The sequence below is a fragment of the Python bivittatus genome, unplaced genomic scaffold, assembly GCF_059951505.1.
Source record: "Python bivittatus isolate LINGU-HERP-01145 unplaced genomic scaffold, Pbiv_v1 ctg000570_np1212, whole genome shotgun sequence".
Lineage (NCBI taxonomy): Eukaryota > Metazoa > Chordata > Lepidosauria > Squamata > Pythonidae > Python > Python bivittatus.
Window position 1 is genome coordinate 11,157,479 of NW_028277097.1, and position 22,216 is coordinate 11,179,694.

Sequence of the window (22,216 nt, forward strand, 5' to 3'; positions counted from 1 at the left end):
GATTGCAAGTACCTTATCAGTTAAGAACTGTAATGTGTTAAAAACCCATTGTGTTTGTTGAGACCTTCTAAGATTGCCTGAAAGCTTTTGATGTATGCAAGTTCAACAATTTCTCACTTGATGATGTTGTTAAAGACCCACTTTTCTAAAACAGTCACTGTTTTAGAAAAACAGTGTTTTGTGTTTCTAGAAAAACAGTGTTGTTTAGTGTCTTTTTAGAAAAAACACTGTTTTGTGACTGTGGTATCATCACTTTGGCAGATGGGCTCAGAAGATCATAAACAGTCTCGGAATTTAGGGCTGGTGTTTTTCTAGTTGGGTTATGATTACATGTCACCTGCAACTGCATAACCAACTTGCCTCCCCTCCTTACCCCCCCCCCCATTGCTTCATCCTAATTGAAATCCTAGATCAGTCTAGCCCAGTGTTCCTCAACCTTGGCAACTTTAAGATGTGTGGACTTCAACTCTCAGAATTCCCCAGCCAGCCATGCCGGTTGGGGAATCCTGGGAGTTGAAGTCCACACATCTTCAAGTGGTCAAGGTTGAGGAACACTGTTCTAGCCACTCTATGATGAAGATCTGATGAAGAGAGCTGCAGCTCATGAAAGCTGAAGCCTTTTTATAAAATGTATTCGTTGGAAAAGGTGCTACCAGACTCCTCCTGATTATTTGCTACCAAAACTAACATAGCTCTCCTCCTACAATGCCGAAGTTAGACTGGACCTGTGTCTCCCCAGTATTAACCCAACATCTTAAACCCTGGCCCTCTCATTAACAAAGAGAACAATCTCAAAAGAACAATCTGCTCCAGTCCTTGGGATAGAAATGCTGGTTTTGACCTATAAAACCCTACGTGGCTTGGCACCTATAGGGCTAACTTTTCCAACCGGAATTGCAAGTGCTGAGAAAAGTTATTTTCCTTCCCAGGAAAGCTATTAATCATTCCCCATTTCCATGAAGTGAGGGGAGCTGGGCCAGGAGGAGTTCTTCTACTGCTGCCCTGGCCCTATGGATATCTCCCCCCAAAAATCAGGCATGTTCCTTCCCTGATGATATTCCAGCAAATGCTACGAAGATTTAATGTGTAATTGCTGCCATTTTCCTGGGATTGTTTATGTGTTGAGGTTATTTGGTTTGGAATATCCTGAGGAGCGAAGGCTGTATTTGAGCTGGAGTAGTTTATTTTAACATACATTTACTTTTATTGTGACATCTTAATTTTTAATGTTTTCTTACATTTTCATTATTATATTTGTAATGTTTTCTCATGTTTTTATTACTGTGAACCTCCAGGAATCCATGGTTGATTTGGTGGGTTATATGAATGTGATTAATAAAATACCTTCATTAAAATAAAATAAAACCTGAATCTAGCAGTGAAACTGGCATGGCCATCAGTCTTATTGTGCAAGAGAAACAGATGCACCAAGCAAGGCAAGAGAGATATAAGGTTGCATGACTGCAATGCTTCAACCCAGCTGGTTTTAAGACACTTTTAATTGCAAACAGGGCAGAGATTCACTGAGCTGTGTCTGATTTTACCCTGCTGCCATAAAGGGAGCAGAAAAAATATATGTTGATACTGCTGCAGCAAAAGGTAAGGCCTTACAATTGATGGTAAGAGAAAAGAAATACTTAATATGCAGGGTGCCCACTTTTGTGCCAGTGCAAGATTTAAACAAAGATGACCCTCAAAGATCTATTATTCTGAGGCTGGTAACAGGCTCAGGCAGACCAGGCTTGGAGTAACAGATATTTGGGGAAGCAGAACCATTTAAGAGGAAAGGGTCAACAACAGAAAAGGTAGAATTTAACTTCTGTTGTTTCTGTCTTCCAAAAGTAGTAATAAACAGAGAATTGATCACATAGCATTTAGGCATTTCTTAGTTAATTCTGTAACAATTCTCTGAAGAGATTAATCTAGTTCTAAATATCGACTCCATTCTCTATTTTAAAGAATATGATTCTACTTAAAGCCTACTCATGCATTTTCAAGATCCAGAAGCTACTTTATACAGGCATTCTTTATAAATAATTAACTTAAAATATTGTGCAATTAAGTATCATGGTTAATTGATGGATATTCAAAGACAACAGAGATTACAACACTGGTGCAATAATTTTAAAAGGTTAATTTTTCAAGTTTCAAAAAGAGGGTTTCCTTTCACATTCTAGCCCAAGAAGATGTTGAACAAATGTATTTATGAAGATTTTAAAAAATCACAAACATTCCCAGTTGAAGAACAATTATTTCTGTTGCCACTTGAAAATCAAAACACAACAAAGATCCACACACTTGTTCAGAAGTGCTGTAATAGGACATATCTACAATGAAACGCCATTTAGACTAGGACTTCAAGGAACAAAAGTGGATAGAGATTAACAGGGTGGGTGCAAACTAACATGCCACAAATAGAAAATAAGGTCAGAACTGGCGTTGCCCCAAGACCTTCTTTAATCAATTTGTGAGGGGAAAGATTCTATCAAAAATTTCTTCTACTACTTATGTATATACAGACTCATGGCTACATCATTTCTTTTTTTTCTCATCTTATTTTCTATTCCTAGAGTGTGCTTCCATTTATTAATAAGTGCATATAAGCCATGGGATCCATCCACAACACCAAAGAGGAAAATAAATAAATAAATAAATAAAAGAAAATCCAAAAAATTCAACAAAAACAACCACAAAGAAGAAATGTTAATGCTTCACAAGATCAATAGGGACAAAGCTTGATGAGCCAATTAAAGCAAGCTTTTGGTGAATTGTACAGTACCGTAAGAGGGCACTAAGTCTCGGGTATGAATCTCGCCACATAGCAACACCTGGCTTCCTAAATGAAGAGTAAAATTACAAAGCTTTCACTTCAATAATGATGACCTCCCTTCATCTATTTGCTGTAGAACCTGCATATGCCTACTTACTATGATCTATATAAAAAGTTCTTCCATCCAAATGAATCCGTTCCTCCCAACCAGGCTGTAATTAAAGAACAACAAAAGCAACATCAGAAGCAGAGTTAATATTTATTGCTGTTACGTTCAAACACTTCTTTCAAAACAGGCATATCATTTCATGTATCCTCCCTCTCCTTTTAAAGGATGTTTCATGCATTATACAATGAAATTGAAATTGTAGAGTTCACCTAGAGGCCCTGATCTGGGCCTGGCATAGGCAAATCCTTTGCAAATGCTGCCTTCTGACACTGAATAGGAAGAAGACGGATTCCACAGAACTCCATGTGGTTTTGTTTCTTCCAGGAAACAGAGTTTGTTGTAACCAGTGGCTTATTAGTCAATCCCCTGATTTATGGTGCCACTGAAACTCCCCCCTCCCCAAATCCCATAGCATATGCAGAACACATAAGGAACGGAAGAGAAATTACTCTTGAACTCATCTAGAAGTAGCAACCTTTTCAGGTGGTAGGCACCTCTATGCAGTCTTGCACATTGTTACCAACTCCCTCCTGCACCAAATTAATATATTAAAAATAAATAAATAGGTGGGTATAATTGAAAAAAATGAAAGGTAGCCAAAATATCATGAAGTCTAACATAGAGATCTTGTGAAAATTGGCTACGTTGTACAATTTTTGCCATTTTAATTAATTAATTTTATAATGTTGGAGGTCAGGGAGTAAAACATTACCAACCCTTGAGCTACCTCTTTCCAGAAATGCTATATCACTTTGCTTCTCCAGGAGCCTACAAAATCTCAAAGAGAGAAGAGAGAAAGTACATCTTCCTCTTTCTGTATCAGGAGTGGGGATGAGATGGCTTCTATTTCATTAAAAAAATATTTAAAAAAAAAAAGATTTAAAAAGGAAGATAAATTTTTAATAAAAATGCATTTATATATATAAAATATAAGAGATGGCTTCTATTTCACAAGTCGTGCATATGCAGAAAGGGCCAAAAGTACAGTTGCTGCTGCCTCCTCTAAATTCCATCTGTTCCCACATCTAAAAACTACCAGCAACAATAATATTGCAGAAATTTTAAAAAACCAGACCCAGGTCCACAGAAAATATAATGGAATAGTGAATAGACTACTCATTTTTTGCTCCAACAAGGCCAGGAAATACAAGGATTGTGACAATTCCTTCCCATTGTGTTTCTTGCAAGAGGGAGCAGCAAGACATGGCTGGCAGTTTCTGCACTTACTTTAAGTAGAGAATAAAACTATCTTGACTCCCCACAGTTGAGGAAGAAGAAAAAAAGTGAACTGAAGCTTTGAGACAATAAGAGGAGCAAAATCTGAACAAAAAGGAAAGAATCCATCTCTTGTTTGTTCTACAGAAAGCAGCAAGGAGGTGCTGCTGGTATGTTACAGGTATTTTTCTTAAAACAGCCCAAATTACAGGAAGATATACAAAAAAGCCCTTAAAAATAGAGCTTTTGGGAGGACTGCAAGGGTTTGCCAAATGAGACAAAGCACTCACCTAAAGAAAGGAGATTTTTCTAGTTGTAATTGCAACTAAAGGAACATTTCACATATACAGTAATTTGGAGTATTTACATTCATAAGAACAGCATGATAAGGACATTAGTCTGTTCTTACATATGAGAAATGTAGAATTAAAATACAGAGATAATACAGAAGGTATGGTCAGAATAGCAAAAGAACCAAAGCTTTACTGTGTGTGCAAGACAGGGAGAAGGAATTTTTACTCAGCTCTCAAAAAGCTGGATTGGGATATTCTCAGGATTACAATATATGCTATACTCTAGTATCTTAATTTGAAAACGATATTTACCCTGTCTTAGCCAATAACCAAAAGGTGAATTAACTGTTCTAGGGATTCAGTACATTTAAAAAAAACCCTGATAATTAAAAACAAATCTAATTTTGTTCCTAGAACTGTTAACATAAAATAAAATATCGTTGATTACAGAAGGCCAGGTTTGGAAAATACATCAATATTAAAGATGGCTCGATTGAATTACTATCTAGTGCAAAAAAAGACTACATAAAATGACTTCCTGTTGGTGGCATATTTTATCATTATTTTAAAAATGAGAGCCAGGAAGAACAGAGCAGGCCCAGACAATAAGCCTTTGGCAGAGATTCCACACCAGTAATACGTGAATTGTCCAGGGGAGAACTATATATATTCAATAGTTACTTCCTGGTTTTGAGAAACAAGTCTTCAGCAACAAAATCGGGTCTTATTCCAATTTCTACCCCTAATTATGGAAGACTTTCCTAGCATCTCTAGGCAGGGCTGGAGAAGACTTCTGACTGAAGGCTGGGACAACTGCTGTCAGAATAGTCAGTCTTGGTTCAGAGCTGCAGTTGCTACTGCTGCTACTTTTTATGTTGCCCCAATACCCAAATGAATTTATTGGGACTCACAACTAAGTCATAAGATGGGTAAAGTGTAACAATCCCTATACTGCACCTAGAAGCCATGGATGGCATAAGGATCTAGCCATGTTTTGCAATTATCCCCAGAACCCTTACTGTATGTGCCTCCACACAGAGAAGTGGGTCCCTGAATTCTGAAGATGTGACTTTTTCTGTAGCAGATTCCAATTACAGGTGGTCCTCGTTTAATGACCAATCGTCCAGCAACTGTTCAAATTTACGACAGTGTTGAACAAGTGGTAGTTACGACCTGACCTTATACTTATGGCCATTGCAGCATCCTGTAGTCATGTGATCACGATTTGTGACCTTTCCTGCCAGCTTCCCACAAGCAAAGTCAATGAGGAAGCTAGCAGGAAATTGGAAGTCATGGTCGAGTGAGGTCCCTGCTTAACAACGGCAACTGGGACTGCCGGAACTGCCATTACTAAGTAGCGTGGTCACATGGTTTTTTTGACTTAGGACCACATTACTTAATGGCAGAGTTTCTGATCCCAATGAGTGTAGATAAATGAGGACTACCCATATGGAACTTTTTCTCAAGCAAAATCAGACCAGCTCCTCTTACCTGCTCTTAAGTGGCAGTGGAGACAATACTATCTGTTCTACTTTTTGGTTTTATTGCGCTGTATGTCCCAGCTTCTGTTTTTTTATCTTACCATTATTTGTAGCTTTGCTTTGACGTTTTTAAATTGAATTTAATGGGCAAAGGGACAATACGTCAAATAAAATAACACTAGGCTCCAGCTTTAATTCTAGAAAGGATGCCTCTCTCCATAACTGATGTGGATATTCAGGTACCAAGAGGAAACTTTCATATGCCTTCAGAAACAGGTGTGCTTGCCAAGGGACCCATACACCTCTTTTTGAAGCAGGCTATCCTGGTCTTATAAGAACAGACAGTTGCTTTCAACCCTGGAAAACGGTTATGGATTCTGGATGAGAAGTTCTCAATAGCATATTGTAACAGTTACTGATGCTGGATTGAGAGAGTGTGCTTGCAACGTTGAGAGTTCTCTCCCTCTCTCTTTTTTTTGACACACATAAAAATGCTGGCTGGGGAATTCTGGGAGTTGAAGTCCACACATCTTAAAGTAGCCAAGGTTGAGAAACATCGAGCTACATTAAACCAACCTGTTTGTCTGTTCTTTTAAAAGTCTTAAAATGTACAGATGGCTAGCTGTGATGAAACTGTGGTTTATCTTCAAGAGGCAGACAAATTGAGAGGGGGAGAATCCAGACCACTGAAAATAGCAAGAGTGGTTCTGTTCTTTCTTCTGAAAAGAAAGCAAAACCGCAGCATCTTTGCCGCTAAGCACAATCTTGCAAAACATCTCGCTCTGACAGAGAGAGGGGTGAATGCTAAAACTGGAAGTGAAGTAAACCAAATAATAAGCTGTGTTTGTAAAGACTAATAAAACACAGAAAAAATGTAAGCAGACATTTAAAAGCTATCTGCTGTCTATATCATGAAATTAGCCAAATTCCCAGCTGGCAAGTAGCGTTATTCCTTCCAATTAAATCCTCTTTACTGGTTTTGTTTGAATAGTAACCATCATAAATGCAGGACCTGCAAAGTCATAACCTTCACTTATGGCTACTTTGCCATGTTGCACATCACAAAGAAAATTCAGGGGAACATATTTGTACACAAGTGAAGCTTTCTAGTGCTGCAATCAAACCAGCGACTACTGCCATAATCATACAACCACACACACACACACACCCTTCTCTCTCTCTCTTTCTCTCTCTCTCTCGTAACCTGGGTACCTTCCAGATAGGTATACTCAGCAATTCTTTGAAATGCACCCAGGTAAGGAAAGGTTGCCAAACTACATTTGCAGCAGGCACAAAGGTTGCCTAGGTTCAAAGGTACAATGTGGATACTTACAGGAAGGGGACCCAAATCATTCGGGTTTAAAGCCGCTTTTGACCGCAAGTGTACTGGAAATTTCAGTCGGGGATCTTCCTGAAGTGATAAGCAGACTGCTGTAAGAACATCCTTACTGAACTTACATCTTTATCAGGGCCTATGACACTAAACTTACTTCCTTGTTCAGTCATACTTAGATTTCAGAAAAAATAATTTTTTGTACCAAAACATTTAACATTACTACTTTTACAGGTTACTGCAAGCAAGTTATGCAACCATTTTCAAGAGATTGTTTTGAGTTATGTAGTTTCTCTCCTTTTCAGTAAATTAGACTAGGGATGACCACATTTACCAGGATGTTGTAGAGGTAGTCCTTACTTAATGACCATTCGTTTAATGACCATTCAAGTTACAATGGTGTGAACAAAGGGACTTACAACTGGTCCTCACACTTACAACCACTGCAGCACCCCCACGGTCACATGATTGTGATCTGGGTGCCTGGCACTTACGACAGTTGCAGCGTCCCAGGGTCACATGATCACCACTTGCGACCTTCCCAGCTGGCTTCCAGCAAGCAAAATCAACAGGGAACAAGGTGATTCGTTTAATGGCCATGGTGAATCGCTAAATGACCACTGCAAAAAAAATTGTAAAATTGGGCACGACTTGCTTAACAACTGCCCTACTTAACAATGAATTTTCTGGTCCCTACTGTGGTCATTAAGTGAGGACGACCTGTATAGTAAACCATTTCTTTTCCCCCTGTATCTGCAGAACACTCAGAACTGAAAAGCACTGCATTATGCCTTGGCTATGATCCTGACAAACCTCCAAGGGAAGAGATTTCTACAGCAATGAGCAGAACCAAGTCATTCTGATTTCATACAGACATACCTAAATATTAGACATGTAGCCCCCCTCAAAAATAAACAAAGCTAGAGTGAAGAAAACCCTTGAAAATGTTGCATGTGTAAGTCAACGTTTGTTCCAGCTTGATCGTGCCTGGTAGCTTTCCCCAGCCTTGTGTTATCCAGATGTATTGCTTTGTGGCATCTGGAGAGCATCAAAGTGGGGAACATTTGAAGCTTGATACACATCTTTCAATTTCTTCACCTTACAATAACTTTGTATGCTGAAATCAGATGTATCTTCATTTTTTTTGCTCTGGGTAAAAAGAAGTCAGCACAGGTAATATTTGGCAGAAAGAGGCTGAGCAGGTAACTTAGATGTAATAGTTGAAGCATTCTATTAAAGAAGGCACATGCAGGTATTCAAGTGTACCTACATAACAATTTTCCATCTTTGCCAGGATAAACTCAAAATTTGGACAGTCTGTTAACAGAGCTTTCAGCCCTGATTTGGGAATCCTAATGTATCTTATGGCAGCTTCATGTGAACAGGGTAGGAAACCATTACCACTGCCCCAATATCAATGGTTAATCACAACTGTATAATTATTTTATTGACCATACAGTAATGTATGAGCGGCTAAATGGATTTGGTTGGATAAAGAGTATTTCACTCAGCACAGAACTGGCTATTTGTTTCACTCTAACAATTTTTATATTTCATTTTTATTTTTAGAGCATGTGCACCTCTTTTGTTGTTGGCTGCCTCATCTTATGGCTCCTTATTTTACAGAGATGTGAATAGCCACATTGGAGTTAAAAGAAAAAATCTCAGACTGCCCTGTATGTTTCTTAACACAAAGGTAACTCTTTTATATTATTCCAAAATACTATGTATTATGATGTAATCATTATGCGCTGTTGGAAATGATGAAAAGCTGGTTATTTTTAGCCAGAGCATGATTCTGGATAGGAAAGAGAAGAAGAGGATGACCAGCAGCAAGGTGGATAGACTCAGTTACAGTAGCGATGAGTGCACTGTTGAAAAAACTGAAGAACCAGGTTCTCCGTTGTCATGGAGAAAATCTATCCATGTGATTGCTAAGAGTTGACAATTACTTTATAATCAATCAATCAATCAGTCAATCAATCAATCAATCAATCAATCAATCAATCAATCAATGATTTTGGGTGCAATGGCAAACGTTTAAAATATTGTAAACTGAATCCATAACAGGAGAAACATTGTTGATATTTGTTACCAGAAAGCAAAAACTAGCAAATTGGAAAAAAAAAAACCCTTTAGTAAGTGAAATTACATTTAAACAATAAATAAGTTATCTAATAATTGTGTGGACACAATATTTAGATTGTCCTCTACTTAACAACAGTTATTTGAAGGCAGTGTTTCTCCCTTCCCTTATTACCCCCTTTCACATATCCAAGAGGTAAAAGTTCGTCTTACCCACGTCGTGGTCTTGGTGTTGTGATCAATGAAAAAGGGTCTGCCATTAGGTGCTATTCGCATCTCCCAGCCAGGAGGTAAGAAACTTTGTGTCAATTTATGTTGTGGTTTTGGAGAATTATATGGAGATGGCTGAGGAGACTGTGGATTGGAAAGGGTGTCCTTCACAGCTCTTCGCACAGGAGAGTCCTTGAGAAGCCCCTAAAGGAAAGAGAAATTTTAAGAATTACAGCTATCACTTCGGAGTGTAATATGAATGACGATGAGCACCACGACCTACTCAGATCCAAAACCAAAATGATGGAAGATGTCTCCACCATTACAGAGCCTGGAAAAGAATTGTTTCGTCCTGTCTAATTACATTGTTATGAGTGTGCACAAAATATTATTTATTTTAAGCTAGCTAGGTTTTAATCCCAGTTATTAGACCACTCCTCCCAGTCCAAGAAGTGGGCTTGTCACAGGACTGAACAGGAAGTCTCCATATACCCAATGACAAAGTTGTACTCTTCTGCCTGTATTTCTGATATATCTGGGTCTAAAAGCAGTGAAGCTGCTGGCTCTGTAGAACTGACCCTGGGAAGTCCATGGTCATGGGCTGGTGTTGATGCTCCAGATAGAACCACCTTCTCACCCCATTACTGTCAGGCCTGATCCCAGGCCATTTCCTTGTGCTAAGCTTGCAGATTCTGCCACCCCACCCCATGTTTGGAGACTCCCTCCACCTGAGGAACCCTGGAAGGGCGAGGGAGCAAGACTATGACAGCCTGGACATGGAGCTTTGATTTCCTCTCAGCCTAAAGCCTAAGCAAGGCTGAGTGAATGGGAGCAGGCAAATGGGTAAGAGCAGGACCTGGCCTGGTCCTAATGGTGCCTCGAGTGCAGGGGCCCCTTGGCCTGTCCTACCTGAGCGTGGAGGCCTTCTCAGTCTAAGAGAAGTTCTAGTACGTGGTGCCTGGAGAGACTGTCAAGCTCTGCCTGCTTCCAACCATCATTATTTTGCTTCACATAGGCACTATTACTCTGGGCTCTGTCCGTCTATCTAGGTCACCTTTGTCCCACTTGTACCCACTGAAATGGCAGGGAAAATGTAGCTTCCTTTTGGGGTAGTCCTTTCAACTGAATGACACATATCCCGTCAGGAAAGGTTTACTCTTTCCTAAATACTGTTATGGGCCACTGAAAATGATTCAGTGACTTTGAGTCATTTGTGCTAAACTTTCTCTTCCATTCCTGGTGGTTATTAATTAATGCAAGGTTAAAATACTATGATTTCAATCCTGTACCCAGTATCTTGCATATATGTTTATACTTTTAAGGCTTCAGTCCTACACATACTTTCCATAGATGGCAATGAAACTTCCTAAATTATTAGAACATTATTTGAACATTTTCCCCTGTTCTGGCTATCATTCACACCAATTTGGTATTATACAAATTAGGAATGTTGGTTAGGAACCAATAGGATTTAAGTTCTAATGATGGGGAAGCATCAGCCTCTTGGATATTTGGTTGCCCTGTTCTGTACCTTGTATTCTACAATACAAGTAGTCCTTGCTTAATGACCTTAGTTCAGCGACCATTTGAAGTTATGATAGCACTGAACGAATGGCAGCTATGACTGGTCCTCAGAGTTGCAGCATCCCTGAGGTCATGTAATCAAAATTTGGGCACTTGGCAGCCGACCTGTATTTATGACCGCAGCATGCGCTTCAACTGCCCCCACCCGCCCATCTCCCCACCCATCTCTGCACTTTTGGTTGCCCTGCACTCTGCTACCACTCCCTGAGGCCTTTGCATGGCCTTGCGAGACCTCCCCAATGTGACACAAGGCCTCCCTGAGGCAGGGACTCATGCGGCCTTCCAAAGGGCCAGCAGCTGCCTCGGTGGAGTGTGCTTCATCAGCAGTGGGAGAAAGATGTTGAACATCAGCTGGGGGCGGTGGAGTGCAGGGCGGTCACATGGGCAGAGATGGGGGGATATTTATTTATTTATTATTATTATTAAATTTCTCCCCCGCCCATCTCCCCCCAATGGGGGACTCTGGGTGACTTACAAAAAACATTAAAACCATAAATATATATAAGACACATAATACATCTAAAATATAGGCAGGTGGGGGGAGCTGAAGCAGAGGCAAGCGTGGCAGGGCAGGAGAAATGTGAGGTCCTCGCCAAACGACGGCAGCCAGGACTACTGGAACTGCTGTCACTCAGTCATGTGATGTTTCGCCTAATGACCGCTTTGCTCAGTGACAGAAATTCTGGTCCCAATTAGGGTCGTTAAGCAAGGACAACCTGTACCTTCTTTTGAGGCTGTTGAACAGTCCTGCATACAAAATTCTGAGTCCAGTTGCACCATGTATTTGTAAAAGCATTTCATTTTTTACCCCTTTACCAATGATTCCCACACATTTTTAGACATATAACTGGGTTTTAAGTCCTGCCAAGTTTTTCACTAGAAGTCAAGATCCCTGTTCCTTGTTGGCCACCACCAGCTCAAATGCCATCACATGAAATTTGGATTCCTCTCACCTTCTATATGCATGTATCACTTCACATATGCTTATGCTGAACTGTATTTGCCACTTTAATACAATTTTTCCAGTATGAAGAGTCCCTTTTTGTTGCATACGAGATAGCAAAGAAGTCATAAGATCATCTGCTCTACAGAAGTGGTGGGATAAATGACTTTTCTAAAACAAAGAAGTCTCTCTCTCTCTCTCTCTCTCCCCTTCTCTCTCTCCCCCAGCCATTTTCTTTTCCTGCTAGGTTAGACATGTAGTACCCAGCCTCCACCAGGAGGATTCTACAACTATACAAAATACTAGTCATGGAAGTTGAAAGCTCAGAGAAGGGAATCAAACAATCCAACAATTCCTGAGCTGGATGGGTTTATCAATCAATCAACCAACTAATCAACTTGCATGCTACCTCAATCACGAAGTGACTCTAGGAGTTTTACAGCATAAGATTAAAACATCAAGTTATAAAGAAAAACAGGACCAAAGTCAGTAGGTGGCACACATTGGGGAAGGGTAATTATTATTATTATTAGAATTAAACAAACATTCCACATCAACCACCATGAGGGGTGCTATATCCTACCAAGGGCATGTCACAAGAGCCAGGTTTTTACTGCTTTATGAAAGCACAACAGGACTGGGGCCATGTCAACCTCAGGGGGGAACCCTATTCCACAGGGACTGCATCATAAAGCTACTAGAAATCAAGTCCTAGCTTATCAAGCAAGTGGAAATAAGCAAGTATATTTAAAATATAAAACATCAAATGTGAAACACGATACTCTGAACTGAAATACACACACAAAGCACTGAAATGTGAAGAGCATTTCTAATACAATGTGCTTACAAGATGCGAAGGAATACTCAAAGGAGCACATTACCTATTGGAAGATGAATGCACTAAGGGTGAAAGCAATTCAATCTTAAATTGTTAAATGTGGAAAACTGGTCAGGATAAGCAAGTGTAATATTACAAAATAAAGACAGGTACAAACATGCCTGGGGTACAAACAAGACATTGTAAAGCTGGCTGGAGAACAGAAATGGTGAGGAGAATTAATGAGATGGAAAGAATGAAAATCCAGGAGGCAAACAAGCCTGGTTTGGGGGAGAGAACTTCTCACCTCAAGTGGTGCAGATAGTGTAACTGTGGGAGAACTGAGGCTACGAGGCCGTCTTATCTGAGGCTCGCTTAGATGGTTGTTACTGTTTGATGTTGACCCAGAAGCACCATCTTCAGCAAGCTATATTAGAGGCAAACACAAGTTAGCTACAAGTTATGACCTCCTTTACTGAAAACTAAACTAGGGAATAATAAAGTATGTCCAAACTGGACAAATCATAATTAACACCCCCCACCCACTCCCGCTTTCAATGAAGCATTCCAATGTAGGCAACATACTATAATTGGAACAATCTTCTATATGCAGCCCAATATACTTATATTAGGGGCATTTTTGAATGAGTGTTTTCTCAAACGAGAGGTGAATGATTGTTGTCTTCTGCATGTCTCACAGAAGCTTCTATCTAGAAACTCATTCATGTCCTTGTGCTTGAACCAGTCTCTGGTTTATAAATCAAGATTGTGAAAAACCTTCAGTTATGTACTGCTACCTATGCATTCCCTTAACCGGTGTAAGTTCCTGCGTGTTTATGTAATCTGTTTCCAGCAGCTTCCTCTATACTAAATTACTAGCCTATGCATCGTTCCATTTTCCTGGATAAATCATCTACATTTTATTTCACTTTATTTCTTGACTTAAGAAGTTCACTGGCATTGATGTTAATTGCAGATAGCCAAGGAAATACGAGAATGAATAAGTTTAAATCAAGATATGAAAAGGATTACTTTAGATGGAGATTAGAAAATCCTGTTTAATTTGATCTCATGTTTAATGCTGCTAAACTGTAATTAAGGAGCAGATTTACTCCGGGGAGGTGGGGGTGCAGTTTGGACCTAGCTCCCAGTTTGCTAATTGCAATTAACAATGTTATAGCCCCAGGAAATTGCAATTTCACTCACTGCAAACTGACTAGAGCTTCATTGAAGCAAGCAGGAAAAGAGAAATCTGCTTTTAATCACCTAGTTTTAAGTCAGAACATGGTGTTGCACTGGCCCATTTCCCCCCTTAATGCAAGTGTGGATGTTCAGGGTGGGCCTGCGTTACAGTGCAGATCTCCCAAAGTTTGATGTACATGGAATCTGGCATTGGCCTGTGCCACAGCAGATTCTGCCATAGCTGATGCACATCTTTTCGCTGAGAGGCAATTATTTCACCAGAAACTGTCCTCCCCCATAGTTTTCATCCTGGAGTCTGAAAGAGCTGCAAATGATTTATCAAGGTCCCACTGCTTTGTTGGAGAAGAAGTCCATACCTGCATGATAGGCCGAGTCCAAGTTGTGGTGCGATTGTTATGATTGACGTAATAAGTACGTCCCTTAGCATCTTTTCTCTCTTCCCAGCCTGAAGGTAAGCCCGGTGTAGTATGAACATAGGCCACTGATGGCTGTTTATGCAAGAAATTACCATAGTGTTACTTTGTGGCAGTTGGTCATTCTTACAATCAGCACTGTATTTGCAACAGAACAACTGAGCGGTATGTGTTGGCCGACCCCTTCCTTAAAAGGGTCACTTTCAGAAAAATAAAGATTCAGTTCCATTCCCAACAGCAGGGTTAGCAAATGCATAAGTAAACAGCAAGGCACTGAAATTCACAGAGGCTGTCAATGCTAGTTTGACAGGGGTGATCGCCACTTTATCTCTGCTGAAGATGAGATCTGTTCATTAAAGGTAGACAATCAAAAGAGCAGAAGAATATAAAAAGCCTGAACATAATCAATGCACGAGTACTAGGAGAACTGAGAACAAAGACGGTTAGAAAAGCTTTTATACTTTAAATGATGAAAAATTGACTTCATTTGCTTCACTAAAATGGTACCAGTCAGACAGAAATGGTCCCTGGTGGTTTACTCTAAATGACTTTGGCTGGGTCACAAGCTGTGTAGTCGTCATTTCAAAGACATTAGTTTGTAACTAAACTGACGGGCTCATTATGTTGCTTAATATATGGAAGTCCTGATACTTTGAACATTTTCTTTAAAACTTCCTGCTAATAGCTGCATCCCCTTTGAGCTGAACTTCGATGTCATGAAATCTGAGTTCTGTTAGGAAGAACTGTCCTGTAATGATCAACCTTGGAATCTGAGATTCTCATCATGCAACATTTTACCGCTGAGTTTGCACACTGAACCCAGAAATAACTGCAATATTGAGAACCTGGGCATTCTTTATATTGACAAACAGCCTGCTGTGAGATTCTGCCTGGACAAGCACAATAAATCATGTAAACGTGTATCACTGCATGCAGTGTAGGAGCTCTGTATTTGTATACACTCAGAGATGGGTACATATTTCATGAGCACACCTACACACGTCCATGCATACATTTATTTTTTTTTAGAATTGAATGAAACAGACGGGAGCCAGGGAGAGCTTCTGATTAAAATTGAACAATCTTTAAAAGTACCAAAGAATGTTTGTAGTTTTTACTACAATAAGCTAAAACATGGTTACTTGTGTAGATTATAAAAGGTTATAAAAAGATACTCCCCTTTCTTCCTCTGATTTTAAATGTTACTTTGCAATTTTGACAAACCCATTTTCCATTACTCTCTGATTCAAAGAGTCACTGCTATAAAATAATAGCAGGCCAAGCAGATTATTAAAGTTTATGGTCTTTCTAGGGAAGGAAAGACATCTTGAAATAATGTCCTCAGTCACGAAACAACAAAAATTACCATTTTTTTACATAGTGATGCACTGATACGTATTTGCTGGAATGAAAAGAAACATTTTAAACTCCTTTTTAAAAAGTAGCTAAGGAGAAATATTTCCTGGTTTGTAACAACATGGAATTCATTTAAAATGAGAACGAGGATCATTGCATAGATCTGAGATGAAAAAGCCAGGAAAATGGGTTATTCAGCGACATCAAGTATATTAATAGAACAATGCCAGAGTGGGTAAAATAAATTTGAAAGCCAAACGAACTTTATTCTCAGGTGGCATCTCATTTTATGCGTAGACTTTTGTTCTAAACATGGCTCCCCTGACTTGAAAAAAACCCTTTATATTCACTTTTTGCAGATGGCAAAGGATTCCTGGGGTGTTCTGGGGCCACAGGATGCTCTAGATCTCTTCCTTCTGTCTCAAAGCAGGATGCCCTGTGCTGGGAACTTCCCTGATGCATCGTGACCATTGTTACCTAGCTGATGAGTGTGCTCCAACGGTAGTGGATTAGGAATAGGGAGTGCTGGAGATACAGATTTGTTCACCATCACTGAGCAATTAGAGGATAACCTGTGAGTGCATTCTGCTTGTATAGTACGAATTATCACAACGTTACTGTTCTTTTCTTCTAGACTATGAAAATCTTTCTAAAAGCCCAACAATGGAATTTGGTATTACAATTTTGCAAATTCTATCTATCTATCTATCTATCTATCTATCTATCTATCTATCTATCTATCTATCTATCTATCTATCTCTATCTTCTTAAAAAGTATTAGACTTGGCATGAGGCAGGAAGTTACAAAACCCATTTAACTGGGTGTATCCCAAAATAGCCTGAACAGACTTTTAAAAGAAAAAGGTGCCAAGATACAACAGGGGTTCTTCCTGATTGTTTTCTATTTCTCCCTCAACTTGAGCTATAATTTTTACTCCAGATTCTAACATCAGTATAAATTTTGTAAATTTAGAACCTTCTTTTTGTGCAGGAAAGCCCTTCCCCATCAAATGATCTTCTCTGATGGGTGCTAGCTGTGGAATCCACCGTAAATTGATCCACAGTCGATTCATCCAATTGTATCAGATAACAATGCATAGCAGCTGCAAAGTCAGAAATATTCTATGCAGGAAAATTGTCTAGATTTAGCTGACATTTCAAAATATATAGTTTTAAATGTTGATAAGGCCTCAACAAACTGATTAGGAGAGGAAAGAAACAATCCCTCTTGGAATAAAATAATTATTTGCTATTCAAATAAGAGACTTTTCATAGAGTGTTCCCCCCCGCCAATCCATGGGATAAAAAGAGTGAAAACAGTAAAGCTACATTTTAATAACAAGACATTTCTCCTGATTCCTTCTATTATCATTACTCCTCCTTTATCTTCCAATTTATAAGCAAAAATAGATAATGAGGAAACTGCCTCCCTTTCTTCTTGGCATCTATATTCCTGAAGAACCACCACTGGAATTAATTTTCATTACTTGTATTGGCTGTTTGTGTCTTACCTGTGGACATCTTTTGGATTTTTCCAATCATTTGATTTATAGGTTTGGAGTCTGGAAAATAAGGCTGTGCAAAGCGTTGGAAGTAGATGGTTTGCAACACCTGCTAGCACAAATGAAGCATCTCTCTCCAAATAATTAAAGCAGTCTTTTTTGTTTGTTTTTTGGTGAGGCTCATATGATTTCTTTGAAAGAAGTTCATGTTTGCCTTCATGTGTGTGTGCATGCAAAGCTACTTTGCTTTGCTGCTGGTCCCCACAGAAGTGCTGAGGGATGTGCTTGCATGCACAGAGAAGTTCAGACAACCCACAACAAGCAGTTATGCTTTTTGCAAGAAACATGGCTGGTTTAACAATCCAAAGAAGGGTGCTTGGTTTGCACTAATACATGTTGCAAACCACCCCTTTCAAATGCTTTGCACAACTTTACTGGTAAAGGCCAAGTAGATTTCTTCCAAAAGAATCTTCTATCCCTTTCTGTTGTCTACAAATTGACATTCCCATTTATGTTGTAATTATCCAGTCCTACTTTGCAATATTCTCTGCGTGATTCAAATGAGAAGAACTCACACAGGTGCATCCCCACTACACAGAAGTCAGCGATGGGATAATTACTTGCTTATTAGGATAATCTACAGATTGTGGGGAGTACGTTCTACTCTACCTCTAAATTTTCTGCATGTATGCACACATGGACAACTCCCTGCCTTTCAGCTATTTCTCCTTCAACATAAGAAGGAATTGGGAAGCAACATTTTAATAAACTTCCCAAATGCCATAGTTAGGGGCAGGGAAGAGAACTGGCTGTCGTTAGTAACATCATGGGAAATATCAAAGTATATGCTGAGGATGTTTCCATCGCAAGAGTGTTGGCTGAAGTAGCTGAACAATTACAGGAGAGACTCAAGTTGGGTGAATGGTGGGAAGAAGCAATTTATTTCACTACTGAGTTATGGAAGTGTGGTATCTGCAGAGTTGCACATGTAGAGAAACTTCCAGACTGTGCACACTCACAATCTAAAAGCAGAGGCATCTCCAGCAAACCACAACGAGGCCAAAATGACAAGAGGTGTGAGGTGATGCCATCATCCAAATGCCATACCTGCCCACTTGCCCTCCAATGTCTGATGCAGGTATTTTCATTATGACGTCACATATGTTTTGTCACTTGTCCCACCTACCCCTGACACTCCTACCTGAAAGACTGATATTCCGACAACAAAGGAAAAAGAAAAGGAGAAAGGTCAGAATGGCAGAGGAGGAAGATATATATTTGGCTGGATAAAAGTATTATTACCGTTGACTCTTCACCCCCAGTGACAGTGGAAGAACGAACTCTCCTAGAAGGGCCACTCGGCTGTTAAATAATAATAATTGTTATAGTTAAGGGATGATCATGTCATACATCGTTATCTTCAGGAAAGAGAAGGAAAAAAAAAACCCCTCTCCTTTTACATTTGGGTAAAACACTTCATTAACTTTACAAGAAAGGAAAGAACCTATGTGACAGTATAATTAAGTGAAAGTATTACTAATTTTACAGTATTATATCTTTCACCATGTACTAATTTGAAATAATGGGATCTTGATAAACATTTCTGTCTTCATTTTACACCAGAGCTAACAGCAGCATGTAAGGTCAATTCCGGAAATAGATGTTTTATATATATGCTTTTAGCCACGTCATTCATGTTCATTACACACTAGGGCCCACCAGATATGTTGAGACTGCGAATTACAGAATTTCTTGCCACCATGCTGGGTGGATAAAATGATAGCTGCAGACCCAATATATATGGTAGGCACCAGAAAGAGGAAGGCAATGTGTTAATGATCATTAATTTTTTCCCCTGGAGAGGATACAAAGATATCACCTACAACAGAAGTGTGAACAATTAAATGAAGCAGGTTTGATTTGGCCACAGCAAATGCATAGGTTTCAGCAGAGCCAAGCTGAAAAAGAAGAATGGTGTGGATGATTTTACCAGAAAAAATCATAATAGAGTGCAGGAGAGCAGGGGAAAAACCTTAGCTGCTAAAAGGAGAAAAACGCTGTGTAGTTTGTTACAGCTCAATCACATATAGAAATCCCAGATTAAAATAATTAAGAGTATATTCTTGCCCATGAAATATGCCACAGGTTAGTGTGAAACTTTGGTAGAATACATCCTTGTAGAAACAAGACTTCAGATACAGTAACTGAACAGAACATACTGCAGTATAATTTTCACGTGGGTTACGGTGAGAGAGGACATAATTGAGGATTACAACAGAGCACATAATCAAGAGACCTAATTTAGAGTTGCCCAAGACTGACATGTAGCAGAGAGTTATTCAAGTTTGCACAGAAAGAGGGATGCGTAAATATTTGTTTGGTCCATATTTGAAGTGAACCAGCCTTATCTTTTCTATCTAGGACAACATCTGGTCTGCTTTAGATGTTGGATTACAACATATATCAATCCCAGTTAGTATGAACAACAATGTACAACAATGAAATGGCTGGTCTAGGCTGGCTCATGGATTACTCTATTGTTATTATAGTTATTTTGTATTGTAGCTCTGGACTCCAATGTTACCAAATCCCAACCCTAGTCCAAAGTTACCAAAAGCATATAAAAATATGTATTTCAGGATAAAATACACATAGCAATAACTATTTCTTGATAAAATACTTTGAAAATACATATACTGAAATTTCATATGGTTTTTTTTAAAAAAAAATAACTAGAGTGGAAAAGCTCTTTTCAAGAGTGACACACATGTCTCAAATGCATCCCTAAATAAAAGGGAAACAGGAGAGAATGGATTTGCAAATGAACTCATGCAAAAATGACACCAGCAAGCTGTTCAACTGGGCTTATTTCCAGGTATGGTTTTCTCCTAGTAAGCTAGAATTTATTTTATCTTTTGTTTTCAAAATCAGCTTGATGGTTATGTATGGGGGAGAAAGGGGCATTCCCTAAAATATGCCCACCCTGTCATTATGTGACCTGGGGGAAAAAAAATCTAGTCCCCCAAATAAAGTGTGGTACCTCCAAACTCAGGTGGAATAAAGCACAATAACTGGTGTTTATTTTAGAAGGAGAAAAAGGAACTTTCAGGTGGATCAGCAATTTAAACAATTCTTTAAATAGCAAAAAAAAAGTATTGTGTATGTAAGGAGTATGTAAGATTAAAAAAAAAAATTATGTTTAGATGGTTTCAGTCCCTTGATCAGCTGTACAGTAAGTTTGGCAGAAAAAAAAAAGGTTGCAACGTTTAGTGCTGCTCTTTAGAAATGCTCTCATCTTTCTGCCTCTTCGCAAACTCCCTGATCAATCTCCCCTTTCCTTATAAACTCTCTCTTAATCTCTTGAGACATTTCCCTCTTGAGATCACATCCTAAGAGCCCCTCTCTCACAGACTCATAATTTTTGAAAAAATACTCTAGCTTTGCAGACATGACCACAGACTACTTTAAAATCACTAATCCAGAATGGCCTTCATTCACAGACATGATCAGATGGCTGACCTTCTCTGCACTTGGAAGCTAAGCAGGAGTGTGCCTGGTTCATACTTGGATGGGAGAAATATCAGGAAATGCCAGTTCTGTAGGCTGGACTGGGAAGCTGGAAAAGAATCCCAGAAGCAACAATGGCAGACTACTGCTTTACCATGGTCAAGAAAAGTAGATAGCTGGTTTCAGGTAGCCACCAGGAGTTGGAGCTCAACTCGAGGGCAACTTTCTTAAAAAAAATTATTTACACACATGGAAATAGATCTATTGTAATAAGGAAACAGACATACTCATGCATCCCAGAATTCAAGTAGACTGTGACATTCTGTATTATATATCAAATCACCACCCAAATGGAAAAGCACCAGCCCTAAATTTCAAGGATGCTTGAGATCCTCTGAGCCCATGTACCAAAATGATGATATTACAGTCACAAACATGACTTCTCCAACCAGTACAAAGGACATTTTTGATATGTATTTACTGAAGTTAACCTTCTTCTTTGTTAACCTCTCTTTCCCAGAACCTGGGTGCGGTGTCATTTTGCCCTGGGGAAGTAGGCATTAATATATGAGTGAAACTGAAATGATATCCATAGCAAAAAAATGTTATACCTTTAAAACAGAAGTTGATAACACAAATGCATTGCTGAAGATTCCTAAAAAAATAAGAAATAAAAAATTCTACTTACCAGTGATAAATGGGACTGCTCAGCAACTGCATCAGTTACACTACAAGATCGCAACCTTGCAGAAGGGTCTCTTTGCTGGAATACAGAAAACAGAAAGGATTATTTTATTTATAGTGTGACCGCCATTTTTCCCTGGCACCATGTATTACTTTACCCTTCTTTCAGCCACTCGATTTGATTGCCAGAAATCTTACTCTCCATTTCATGAACAAAAACCATGACGTCAATTTTAAAACCAGAAATATGTATTTTTTTAAAAAATTGCATAAATTAATATAGTAGGAAGGAGCCAGTGTGGAAAAGAAGATAATGGTACCATTTCTGGAAATTTAGTTTCCTCAATCCTGGACAGACAATTGATAGGACAAAATAAATGTGGAAAACTGTTCATGAGTGAAATTAAAACAAAAACAAAAACTTTATTTCATGAAAATCCACTGTCTCTCGTCTTCAACACTTCCATTTATTATTTGGGGAACAATTATGAGTTTACAGATTTCCTCAGGATAGTTAAGAAAAATAACTTAAAAACTTTTGAAGCATCTTCTGAAAAAATTCTTGCAAGATTGGTGAAAATACTCTTGTCTTTCAAGAGTATTTCACTAGAGTTAAATAACTTAAGTTAAATAACGTATTTTTTTCATGCA

The 22,216-nt window shown here is 38.9% G+C and overlaps 1 protein-coding gene across 9 annotated transcripts in view; it reads right to left on the reverse strand.

Annotated features, from left to right (window-relative positions):
* NEDD4L (NEDD4 like E3 ubiquitin protein ligase) overlaps nucleotides 1-22,216 on the reverse strand; it is a 284,304-nt gene that overhangs the window by 41,502 nt on the left and 220,586 nt on the right. For 3 of the 9 annotated variants that reach the window (XM_088152728.1, XM_088152732.1, XM_088152723.1), the window contains 8 exons: nucleotides 21,570-21,644; nucleotides 18,677-18,736; nucleotides 14,460-14,591; nucleotides 13,208-13,327; nucleotides 9,560-9,760; nucleotides 7,262-7,339; nucleotides 2,928-2,982; nucleotides 2,780-2,836 (listed from right to left, as the gene is read on the reverse strand). In XM_088152728.1, the coding sequence (XP_088008854.1) occupies nucleotides 2,780-2,836; nucleotides 2,928-2,982; nucleotides 7,262-7,339; nucleotides 9,560-9,760; nucleotides 13,208-13,327; nucleotides 14,460-14,591; nucleotides 18,677-18,736; nucleotides 21,570-21,644 (778 nt within the window). The remainder of the gene's footprint in view (nucleotides 1-2,779; nucleotides 2,837-2,927; nucleotides 2,983-7,261; nucleotides 7,340-9,559; nucleotides 9,761-13,207; nucleotides 13,328-14,459; nucleotides 14,592-18,676; nucleotides 18,737-21,569; nucleotides 21,645-22,216) is intronic. The other 6 variants (XM_088152729.1, XM_088152724.1, XM_088152730.1 and 3 more) reach the window with 4 other exon arrangements.